At 41.8% G+C, this 13,099-nt stretch overlaps 1 protein-coding gene across 1 annotated transcript; it reads right to left on the reverse strand.

Moving 5' to 3' along the window:
- Positions 1 to 5,879: 5,879 nt before the first annotated feature.
- Positions 5,880 to 12,853, reverse strand: C4H7orf25 (chromosome 4 C7orf25 homolog). Its single transcript, XM_063304168.1, has 2 exons — positions 12,707 to 12,853; positions 5,880 to 7,464 (listed from the first exon to the last, which is right to left on the reverse strand). The coding sequence occupies exon 2, from the start codon at positions 7,449 to 7,451 to the stop codon at positions 6,207 to 6,209; it is 1,245 nt and encodes a 414-aa protein (XP_063160238.1). The 5' UTR covers positions 7,452 to 7,464; positions 12,707 to 12,853; the 3' UTR covers positions 5,880 to 6,206.
- Between the last annotated feature and the right edge of the window lie 246 nt (positions 12,854 to 13,099).

Raw genomic sequence — 13,099 nt, forward strand, 5'->3', positions numbered from 1 at the left:
CAGTCAGGAAATCAGAAGACGCTTAATCCTTGGGAGAAGAGCAATGACCAATCTCGATAAAATAGTTAAGAGCAGAGACATCACACTGACAACAAAGGCCCGCATAGTTAAAACAATGGTGTTCCCTGTAGTAACATACGGCTGCGAGAGCTGGACCATAAGGAAGGCTGAGCGAAGGAAGATCGATGCTTTTGAACTGTGGTGTTGGAGGAAAATTCTGAGAGTGCCTTGGACTGCAAGAAGATCCAACCAGTCCATCCTCCAGGAAATAAAGCCAGACTGCTCACTTGAGGGAATGATATTAAAGGCAAAACTGAAATACTTTGGCCACATAATGAGAAGACAAGACAGCCTGGAGAAGATGCTGATGCTAGGGAGAGTGGAAGGCAAAAGGAAGAGGGGCCGACCAAGGGCAAGATGGATGGATGATATTCTAGAGGTGACGGACTCGTCCCTGGGGGAGCTGGGGGTGTTGACGACCGACAGGAAGCTCTGGCGTGGGCTGGTCCATGAAGTCACGAAGAGTCGGAAGCGACTAAACGAATAACAACAACAACAACAACAAAGAGCCAGTTTGGTGTAGCGGTTAAGGCACTAGGCTAGAAACCAGAAGGCTCTAAGTTCTAGTCCTGCCTTAGGCATGAAAGCCAGCTGGGAGACCTTGGGCCAGTGCCTCTCTCTCAGCCCTAGGAAACAGGCAAGGGCAAACCACTTCCGAAATCTTGCCAAGAAAACCACAGGGACTTGTTCAAGCAGTCACCAGGAATCAACACTAACTGGAAAGCACCAAAAAAAAAAAAGTTTACACAGATGTTATAGGTATATGAGCCCCTGCCAAGAACAAAACAAAAAAACCTAACAATGATAGTAACTTCTAATTATGTATTTTGTTTCCCATCTTGAAATGGATTACAGAATAAAAAAGAATTAAATAACTAAAGCCTGATGTACTCACTAGAACTCATCAAAGAAGTTAACAATGAAGAATAACCACACTGCATAGATCAGAGGTTCTCAAAGTGTGGTCTGGGGACCCCCGTGGGTCCCCAAGATCTTTTCAGGGAGTCTGCGAAGTCAAATAAATAAATAAATATTTTAACATTTCTGTTTTAATTTCTAATACAGTATATATTGAAAGATATAACTCACATAAACCAAATCTCTTTAAGGTCCTCAATTATTTTTAAGAATGGAAAGGCCACAATGTTTGAGAACCACTGGCATAGATGTGTAATTGGGACTACATGGTATGGAGGAGCAAAGTTTTAAAAATATCAGTTTTGCAACTCAAATGTAAAATGTTATCTATTCCTAGCTCTAAATTTTCCATAGGAATTATATACATACACTATTTTCAGTTCTTCATAAAGAAACAAATAAATATGCCAGTTATTCTGTGACAGGTTTTCTAATTTTGTAAATAGCACTGAATCATATTTTAGAAGGGAAAACGCTCAAATTTTAAATGGTCAAGCTTAACCAGTATCTATGGAAATTTTTTTTTAAAAGTAACTTCTATTGTAAAACTACTATGCAAACACTTTCCTGTTTAGTTTTTTTCTCTTTTTCCCTTTAGAATAAGATGGCAGCAACCTCAAAAAAATTGATGCTTTTCTGAAGCAGCTCCTCAGTGGATGGAAATAATAGTATGCTCTGTAGTTCGGAGGACCACAGAGTTAATTGTTGGGCTTCAGTGAAACTCAAATCAATTTCTGCTTCTTCTTTTTTCACTTCGTTATTTATTAAATGGTGATATCTCAGAAAACTAGTTCTCTTGCATCAATTAGACTGCATTAATGCTATTCTCCCTTCCGCCTCTTACCACACATCCCCATTTGATGGGCTCCTTATAGGACAACTAAAGAGTACCCCGTGCATTTCAATAACCTAAAGTAAAAGGAACGATTATAAGCTGTGGTAGTTTCCTGTGTAAATATTATAAATCCACTGCATGACCAAGGTAGTGTTTCAAATAATGTTCTCCATTTTTTTTTTAATAAGATGCAACTGCTAGTACTTATTCCTCAAACTGCAGCCTTTTAAATGGGTAGGGATTATGGAGACATTAGATTTGATAGAAATATTACTTGAAAGTTGCTAGAATATCGACACTGCACCTCTTTACTTGGGAGTAAGTTCCTACTGTATTCAGTTTGATCTCCACTCATCTAAGTGTGGGTATGACTGCAATGCCACTTATTTACAAGGGTATTAATTTTGATACAACTCCAAATAAGTCAAAGTCTTGAAATTTTATGTAGACCAATATATGCCAACTACTATATAAATATATAATACTGAGCACCTCTTACTTGGCATGGAAGCAAATTTGGTTAAGAGACTTTCAAATTATATACAAACTCGAAATTTGGCATAAATCCCAAAAAACAGTACACTGCATTGAAATTGTTGATTTTTTTCAACATATTTCAACATACAGATACTTGATCTTCATTTCAATAATACTGATAGATAAAGGAGATATAACAAATACCATGCACCATTAAAATTTTGTAGTTCATTGTTAATTTAAATAAACATAGAAGCAAATTTTGCATGTGGAATAAGTAAATACACCCCTACATTTATCTACTTCTAATGCCTAAAACTAGAATCAGGTGCACCAGATCAGATGCAAATGATTAGAACATTGTTAGCTCTGGGAGGAACTTTTCTTATTGCAACCTCAGACATTTCGTTTGATTTGTTCTCTGTTGATATCACCGTGCCTAGATCGAAGAGCTCTCTGAGGTCTTCAGAAAAGTTATAGATGCCTATGAATCCTGGAAGGGATTTAAAAAGGTTGCCAAACAATTGGACATCAATCATTCCACTGTCCAGAAGATCATCTACAAGTGGAGAAGAATTCAGACAACTGCCAACTTGCCCAGGCCAGGCCATCCCAGCAAGTTCAGCCCGAAAGCAGAAGGCAGGATGCTGAAAGAAGTCTCTAAGAACCCCAGAATTTCATCATGTGACCTACAGGTAGCTCTCACCACTATTGATGTCAAATTGCATGAGTCTTCCATTAGAAAGAAGCTGCACAAATTAGATCTACATGGGAGATGAGCCAGAAGGAAACCTTTGCTGTCCAGAAAGAAGACTAGGGCAAGACTAGTTTGCTCATGAACACCCAGGCAAAGTCCAGGACTTCTGGAACAATGTGCTAGAAGACATGTTTGGTGAACACCAAGGACAGAAGTTCACCAGAAGGATCTGATACCAACTGTAAAGCATGGTGGTTGAAATGTTATGGTTTGGGGCTGTTTTGCTGCACCAGGGCCTGGGCAGCTCACCCTCATAGAATCCACTATGAATTCTTCATTTTACCCAAGGGTGCTTGAGGATAATGTGAGACCATCTGTCAGAAGATTGAAGCTCAGTCAAAAGTGGACCTTGAACATGATAGTGACCCTAAACATTCCAGTATATCCACCAAGGAATGGCTGGGGAAAAAAAGAAAAGCAATGGGAGGTTCAAGGAAACCTGGATCTAAATCCCATCCAGATGCTGTGGGGTGATTTGAAACAGGCTGTGAATGCAAAAAACCTCTCAAACATCACACAGCTGAAAAAAATCTGCATGGATATGTGGGAAAAAGTTCCTCCCAGAATTTTTTCAGAGACTGGTAGACAGTTATAAGCAATGCCTAGTTGACATTTTTTCTGCCAAAGGGGGCAATACCAAGTATTACAGCCAAGTGTATACTTACTTCCCATAGAAGGAAATGGCATATGTTAATTTTTTGATGAATAAATGATTGAAAACTCAATTTTTCATAGCTTTTTTGTTCAAATACATTATCTTTACATACCATTTGAATGAAGATAATATATTGATTTGCCTACATATGTTAAAAAAGAAAAACTTTTCCATGGGGAGTACTTACTTTTCCACATGACTGTAACTCAAAAGTATAAAAAGTCATTTTTTGCACACAATGTAATTAATAAAACAGGCCAATCTGAGCAACATATAAGGGGAGTGTTGATTACAGCTGTGCAGTGATCTGGATTCAAAGGGGAAAATGCAAGTGGGCATGCAGGTTGTACCCAGGCCCACAACTAGCGTCTGTGTCACCCAGGGCAAACATAGATTCCACACCCATTTTGGCACCCCCCCAGGGCTCATTTTGGTGCCCTTCCAGCACGGCGCCCAGGGCACATGTCCCACTTGCCCCCCCCAGTTGTGGCCCTGATTGTACCCGTGGGCAACTCCTTAAACCACTTTTGAATCACATTTTCTCCTTTACAGATATAGGTTATATAAAAATCAGTGACTTCAGTAGAATAATCCACCTAATGGTATGCAGAACTGCCATCTTTACAGTATATTTGTTGATGTTTTCTCCTTTCCCCTATTTGCAAAAAGTAAATATTTTTGTAACCTATGGTATGCAAAACTGCCATCTTTACAGTGCATTTGTTGATGTCTTCTCCTTTTTCTGTTTGCAAACAGTTAATATTTTCATAACAACCATGACTTGCAAAATCCTCAAAGTGGCATAAATCAAACAAAACATTTCACCAGTGAAATGCTATACAGAAACTAAAGTTATATTTGACATTAAAACATTTAGAGTCACCATATATTTTATTTAAAACAAACAAATGCCTCACGTTTCTATATCTTGCGGGTGCAAGGATAGCTTGCTAATCTGAATATAAGATCTGCAGAAGTATCCTTACATTACAATTCCATGGCTATTTATTGAGACACCTACATTCATTGAAGCTTACTCCTATTAGGGCTATACATGCTTTGAAAATAATTTCGAAAAAGTGCTTCAGATCTCACATGAACACCTTTCTGCTGTTCATTAAAGTGGCTTGACTTTTTTCAGGCTTCCACACAAAAAAACCCCCTACTGCTACAGGGAACCTTCTCATGAGTTGTGAAGAACTTCTTCCAAATAATTTTCAAAGCATGCACAGCCCACAAGATATGTAAGCATAGAACTGCAACCTACGTCCTTAGGTAAGAATTTTCAACAGTCCAAAAGGTATGCAAAAATTCTTACCCAAATGAATCACTGACAGGCCTATGATTTTTTGTCAGTGATAGGCACATTACTAACAAGCATTTAGTAGCAAATAATACTCATGCTGTAACCTTTAAATGAAATTGTTCATTACATGAGGGAGCTAGCTATTTGTGACATAGTGCAACAATGCTTTATGTTCAGGAAGTAGATAAATGTCAATCCATTTCTTGAAAACAGCAGCAGAGTTCTCCACATAATACAACTCACATAAGATGTTTTTACGTATTTCATTAAAAAAAAAAGGCTTTCCATGAAGTGGGCAAAAACCTCTGCCCATTAACTGCAATTTCACAAGTTACCTTAATAGCAACCATGCTCCCTTTTCATTAAATGAAGTTTTGTTCACTTACTGAACAAAAACTGTAATTAACTACATGTCATATATATACACACAGAGTTCCAATCTCCATTCTCCCAACCACATAAATAGCAGCTAAACCTCCAAGTCTTAGGGTTAGCTTTCAAGAGAGCAGTCTCCACACAGACAAATTTAATCTGTATGCTAACATTTTAATTATATGTACTTTATCAGCACTGTAATTATCCACATAAATTACAGTACAACGACCAAACTGAAAATCTGAGAAATTCAACAAAAAAGTAAAGGTTACAATGTAGACAAAGAAAACTTTTCTTTTAAACATCCGCTGACTTCAGTGGGAAATTTTAGAATGAGCCTAAGCTCCTCATATTTCAATCAATGAGACCTGCAATTGTTTAACTTTGGTTTAATCATGCTTTGCCACTTTTTCTGATTTATGTACCAACCCTTGTTTTCCTCATGCATTTCTCTGATGATAATCCTAGAAAAAAATATTGAAGTGCACTCCAGCCAAATTTGAGAATTTTTTAATCCCACAGTTTGCACTGACATCATTAGATTGTGCATATCTATGGCAACATCAAGACAACAATGTGGAAATACACCAAGGAATTGTTCTGGCAGCACATAGGAAAAGTTGTATGACATTTATTGTTGTGAGTAGGAGAAGCACAACATCATGTTAATACTTTTGTGTCTGCACTACATTTCTTTTTAGTTCAATTCAGCCCTATGAGTAAATTGTGTCCACGTTACATCGATGTTTATACAGATTAAACTTTTTTGTTTCTAAGATTCCTTCTGCTAGAAACAGTATAAATAAAGTGATTTGGAACCAACTCACTGCTTTAGTAAAGATGTTGCAGAAGATTCTTTGCTTTCTGTCAGTGCCCTTGGTTGATGAACAAACACACTAAACTTTACTCCCTGATTGGCTGCTGCCCGAACAAAGCCACTGTTTGCTGTCATAGTGATGGCCTTTAAAGTATCTCCTGTCCCAAAGATGATCAGAGAACGGCTATTGATTTTAGAGCTAGGCACTAGTCTTGAGGCACGATCAGAGGGTTGATCTGGCACCACATTGATTCTATCCATAAGTAATGTGGCTCTATATTTCTCCCCAGGACCCCCTATAGTTTCTAAGATGATCTGAAAATCTTTGATTGCAGATTCACAAGCAAACAATTCTTTGCCTTTCATGAATTCCTCCAGTTGTGGGAGAACACTCTCACCTCGCTCCTGTAAAGCCTGCTCAGTTAAGACTTTTTCTTTGAAAATAAAGTAACAGCCTCCATAGCTTAGGGCTGAGACATATGTAATCAGAGTAGTAATATCCAAATTAACCCTATTGCATGTATCTACTTTGAACATTGTAGGAAACGCAACACTGGCTATTAAGGTATCTCGATCTACTTTAGTCACTTGAAAGCATTCATCCCCATCATCGGATTCACTAGAACTTAAGCAGAGATCTTCTTTAACATATTTCATTGATGGGTTCACAGCAACAATATCCCCCCGCACAGATATACCCATCTCTTTCAGCCTTTCTGCCATTGGGCAGGACACACCATTGTAGAAAGCAAAAATAATATGTGGGCTGCAGTATTGTACTGGTTGTTGACAACTTGCTTGCAGGAAGTCCTCTGCTTGTTCAATAATGCTCTTGTTGCCATACTGGCCCCTGCCCAACCAAATGTTATGCAGAGCTTCAGCTTTCCGACCAACTGCTTTCACCCAAGTGTGCCCGTTATTTGCAACTACATCTACCACCAAATTTTGTTTTTCACCAAATGAGTCTTCATAAGTAAAGACATGGAGAACACCAGCAACATCCTCCAAGTTCTCTGCTGATTCAATGACAGCTTGCAGATGAGTGAGATTTGTACTCTGCAGATGAGACTCTTTGATGCATACTTTACCCGCTTCTACCTTCTGCAAAAATTTTAATTCTGCCTTTAATTTACTGCAGAGTTTTAATCCACCTTCAATGCCATTTTTTCGGGATCTGCAAAGAGCTTCGGCTCTTTTAATTAGCTCCTTAGCCAGAACAATTCTCTCATACAGCAAGGAATGTGCAGACATATTGGTAACATTCCTAAGAAAGATAAGAAAAATTGTACAGTTACTAAAGATAAAGAATCCCTCAAGTCAAGCTGCTGGCACCTACATGGATACATTCTTGTAATTTCCTTGGCAACAGTGTGGATATGGTTTGCTTTCACCTTCTTATACAATATTTTATTTACCCATCTAACTTTCCGCCCTGGGATTCCTTGATCTTTTTTCCAAGTACTAGCCAGTCTTAGTACTTGGGATGCTTCTACAATACATGCACCAGAGATCAGCTTCCAGGTGATTTGCAGTGCTTTTGATCCCTGTTTATAATCTTTATTTAAATCTTTGAGATCCATATTGATGCCATAATGTAGACTGGCACCCCAGCAGAATTGAACAGTCCCTCCCTTTTGTAAATTATGCTGTGCTACCAGCGAATGGCAGCATGACCATCTGTTCAAGTCTTTGCTCTGTAGAGCTGTCTGTACAAAGGCTTCCAAGCGAGTTCAAACTCTAATAGTACAGGTTATGGAATCATCTATAAATCTCTAAATGTTCTGCTCTATATATCAAGTTTTCCATGCTGCAATTGTGTTTTCACTGACACCCTAGCACAACTGACAGAAGAGAGGGATTTCTCACCTCTGCCTATGTGGCAATTTCTCTACTATTTTGAGTAACATACTGTACTGGTCGTATCCCATGATTGTAGCATAAATGCTTTAAGTACATAACACAGTGCCACCTCCTGGGCCGAGAGTAGGACCACAATGAAGATTGTCCACTCCATTCTGTGTTCAGAATAGTTTATATTAACTATAGTTCATGAATGTAAAAGAGCCAGCCCTTGCATTTTGACAGTGATTTCAAGTGAACGGGATAAAAATTAATCTTTCTGCCATGGCAGCACCAGTCAGCAACTCTGTGATAATCACAGCTCTTTCTATACAGAGAAAGACGCAATCTGTAATTTGATGGTAGGTAGATCCCATATCCCACATAAGGATCAAGGGAGATCTGTGCCATGGCCATCTACAAATTCTCTATTCCCAGACAACTTTAATGACCTTGTTCTATATAGTTAATTAAATGTTTTCTCTGTGACTGCAATCAAATTTACAATAGATTTTAACAAATTCAGAACTTGATCATGCTAGATTTTTAGAAGATTTTAATGTTATGGGGCATTGGTGTTATAACTGGAGCCTTATTATTTTTATAGGACATAGTTGAGTTGTGTTTATTCCTAGTAAAGTGGAAGTGAATACATTATTATCATATCTCTGGCTCCAAGTGAGGCTCTCTAGGATTCTGTTATGCTGCCTCTTCCCTTCCCTATGCCAATTCAAGCTGTAAATACCTGGCGTGTATCACTGAGACCTGGCTGGGCTCAGAAGGGGGAGTAGCCCTCTCCGAGATGTGCCCGGCCAGGTTTCAAGTGTGGCACCAGCCAAGACACCAAGGCAAAGAAAGAGGGGTGGCAGTTGTCATTAGAGAATCCTTAGTGGCCTTCAGGGGCCCTGCTCTGCAAGTGGCCGATTGTGAGACCCTGTTCTTCAAGCTGGGATGCCGAGAACAGTTGGGGGTGTTGCTGCTGTACCAGCCTCTCTGCTGCATAGCAACCTCCCTGCCCGAGCTGCTGGAGGCCGTCTCGGGCTTGGCAGTGGAGTTCCCCAGGCTTATGGTTCTGGGGGACTTCAATCTGCCGTCCCTGGGACATGCCTTGGAGACAGCCCGGGAGTTCATAGCTACCATGGCAGCTATGGGCCTGTCCCAGATTATTCGGGACCCGACTCGAGACAGTGGTCGCACCCCGGACTTGGTTTTCTTGTCAGAGCAGTGGCAATGTGATCTGAGGGGTGAGTTAGATCTGTCCCCATTGTCATGGTCAGACCACACCCTGGTGACCCTGAGATTCTATTGTGCCACCCCGCTCCGCAGGGAGGCTGGACACATTCGATTGGTCTGCCCCCGGCGACTGATGGACCCAGTAGGGTTTCAAAGGGAGCTGGGGGTTATTCCTGAGGGCCTGCTGCATGGTCCAGTGGAGGTCCTAGGCACGGCCTGGAATAGGGCCACGGCCAGGGCCTTGGACAGGATCATGCCTATGTGACCTCTCTTGCCTCGTTTGACCCGTCACTCCCTGTGGTTTACAGAGGAGTTGGGGGTTTTGAAGAGGGTTAATAGATGTCTGGAGCATCGCTGGAGGAAGACGAAGACTGAATCTGACCGAACACAAGCTAGAGCCGCTATAAAGGCCTACCTTGTGGTGGTAAGAGCGGCAAAATCTGAGTATTTCCCCACTCTTAATGCCTTTAAGGAGGCACTTGTATACCCCCTTCTCAAGAAGCCATCCCTGGACCCTACTATACTGGGCAATTTTTGCCCTGTTTCCCCCCTTCCCTTTTTAGGAAAGGTGGTTGAGAAAGTGGTTGCATTGCAGCTCCAGAGGATTCTGGAGGAAACAGATTATCTGGACCCCTTTCAGTCAGGTTTCAGGCCAGGATATGGGACAGAGACTGCATTGGTCGCACTTATGGATGACCTCTGGCGGGAGTGGGATGGAGGGAGTGCATCCATTCTGGCTCTCTTCGACCTCTCAGCGGCATTCGATACCATCGACCATGGTATCCTTCTGGGGCGGCTCAGGGGGTTGGGGGTGGTCGGTGTAGTTTTGAGCTGGTTCACCTCCTTCCTCCAGGGCCATTCCCAATCGGTGATGATAGGAGAGGAGAGATCCGGCCCTCAACCCCTCCACTGTGGGGTGCTGCAGGGTTCGGTACTCTCTCCTCTCCTATTTAAAATCTACATGAAACCGCTGGGTGACAGGCGGACAGTTATCGGGGCTGTAAAATCAGCCCATGTGACACCACTGTTACGAGAGCTGCATTGGGTACCAGTTTGCTTCCAGGTCCAATTCAAGGTGTTGGTTATCACCTTGAAAGCCCTACATGGCATGGGACCAGGGTATCTGAGGGACCGTCTCATCCCCATAACATCGACCCATCCCACTCGGTTAGGCAGGGAGGGCATGCTACGGACCCCATCAGTAAAGGAATTTCATCTAGCGGGGTCCAGGAGGTGAGACTTCTCTGCAGTGGCACCCACCCTTTGGAACATCTTGCCCCCAGACCTGAGACGGGTTTCCTCACTCTCAGACTTCCGGAAGAAACTGAAGACCTGGTTCTGCCACCTTGCTTGGGAGGGGGAAGTGATAGCTCCATCTGGGGATGGCTGGCGCCATAGCACCTCAGTGATTATGTTCCATCTCCACTTGGATTTTACATTTGTTTTTATTTATATTTTAATGGTAATTTTAGGTGGTTATGTTTTTAGTGTTATTTTATTGTAAACCGCCCAGAGTCCCCCATTGGGGGAGATGGGCGGTGATATAAATTTAATAAATAAATAAATAAATGTTGTTTGGCGATATTCTGCAATTTGCAATTCAAAGTTATTGGTATACTGAGGACCATCAACTATGTACTGTTTTCATCTGTCCTAAAGACTGTATGCCTTTTTAATTATGCCACCTATTACAAAGATTATGAATGTGACTCTATTAAAACTGGAGCCATACAATGTTGATATAAATGATGATAATCGTATTTGGTGACTTAGGAAGACAAATAGCTTGTGAGCTTGCTGATCGGCAGGTCGGCATTTCAAATCCACGTGACAGGGTGAGCTCCCGTTGGTAGTCCCAGCTCCTGCCAACCTAGCAGTTCGAAAACATGCAAATGTGAGTAGATTAATAGGTACCGCTTCGGCGGGCAGGTAACGGCGTTCCGTGTAGTCATGCCGGCCACATGACCACGGAGGTGTCTATGGACAAACGCCGGCTCTTCGGCCTTGAAACGGAGATGAGCACTGCCCCCTAGAGTCGGACACGACTGGACTTAATGTCAAGGGAAACCTTTACCTTTACCTAATGAAACACTATTCTGGTGAGAGCTGTATCATATTCTGTGTGAAGTTTTTAATTTTTTTTATTGTTTCCCCTTTTATTGTAATATTATGAATCTCAATACATTGTATTGTTTCAATGCAGATTTCAATATTCTGTGTGAAGTTTTGATGACTGGAAATTTCAGCTGGTATTTCCTTTTTTCCATCATAGTTTCCACAGTGAAGCTATATTGTGGGAATCAGGAAATTTGATGAGAGCCAGTTTGGTCTAGTAGTTAAGGTTCTGGGCTAGAAACCAGGAGTCTGTGAGTTCTAATCCTGCCTTAGGCATGAAAGCCAGCTGAGTGACCTTGGGCCAGTCACTCTTTCTTAGCACAACTAGGTGCAATGTAGACCAGGCTAGCCTCCTCGTGGTGCACCCAGCAACTTCATGGCTAAATACTCTACACATCTGGCTGCTGGACCTCACAAGGATTTCCCAGCAAGGAAAAAAAAACCCAGCATGAACACTGAACTGCTATGCCATACGATTTAAAAAAAAAAATCTACAAATATTCTCTTTGATTGGAGCTCTGTGCTTCAGGACCATAGTTCTTTAACCACGGCAACAACAAAAACCAGGTATGTCTTTGTTCTATAGTCATTCAGTACGGAGATGAGTGTAATCTGTGATCTGACAGGGATTTCAGATGGATCCCATATATAAACTGTGGGGACCCATGACCATCTAGGTTTGACCCAGATCCCTTGGCAAAGTGAAATTAAGTCTCAAATGCAGGAAAGGCTAATGGACGTGAGAATATGAGGCCTAAAACGGCGAAGTAGCAACTTTCTTACCGCTCTTGTAATGTCAGTACTGTGCTTTTTAAAGAGTCTGGAGTTTTTCTTCCTGATGACGCCGAGGACTACTTACACAAGTGAAGCCTAACTCTCCGGGTCCACTCACCCCACCTCAGACCCTTCTCGGATTACATTTTAAGGAGGATTGGGAGAGTTAGGCACACGCCACTCCTTCGTCTGATGCAAGAGCAGGCGCCCTTCCCCAGGGAAAGGACCGGACTTCGGCGGGTCCAGAATGCTACTTGAAAACACGCGCTCCACCTTTTCAAACACAACAAATTCCTACTTTCCCGATGCCTGTAACTTGTTCAAAAACTTGACACATTATCGCAGGGCGCTTGGCTGTTGTCTGTCTGTCCTCTGACGGAGGCTTCCCTGCTCGGAAGCCTGGCTTTTTAACATCTGCAGAAAAGAAACATCCTACGGATGTCTCCTCGCTCTCCGTACCCACTAGAGTAAGACTCCCATTATTTGGGCTTTGAAGCCCTCATTCGCACAGCCTCACACACGCTTCAAGGATGACCAGTACTCACGATTAAGGTAAGAGGAGGACTTTTATGATAGGAACCCCCGGCTGCAGTTCCGGCGATTTCTCCCTTTACTCCAGAGATATCCCAGAGAATAGCACCGAGTCATTCCGACGGACCGCTTTCCAGACACCCTTCGCTTCCGGTTTAGATGAGAAGCCGCCATATGCGGGGCGGAAAGCTGAAGGATCGGTAAGGTGGGAGGCTCCCTTTCGCTACGGTGATAATTGAGAGTAAGATCTTCGGCCTTAACCATTTCGTTGTTTTTCGTTGGGATAGACTCGGTTTAGAAACAATTCAAATCTATCAAGCTAATTGCGAATGGAAAGGAATTAGGCAGGACTCTGAAGTTAACTTTCAATAGGTGCACCTGTATTAAGTGCTATAAATAAATGAGTG

Source organism: Candoia aspera, chromosome 4, assembly GCF_035149785.1.
Source record: "Candoia aspera isolate rCanAsp1 chromosome 4, rCanAsp1.hap2, whole genome shotgun sequence".
Classification (NCBI taxonomy): domain Eukaryota; kingdom Metazoa; phylum Chordata; class Lepidosauria; order Squamata; family Boidae; genus Candoia; species Candoia aspera.

Excerpts from the sequence above, each read along its gene's own strand:
- C4H7orf25 (XM_063304168.1), bottom strand. The coding sequence starts at position 7,451 with ATGTCTGCACATTCCTTGCTGTATGAGAGAATTGTTCTGGCTAAGGAG.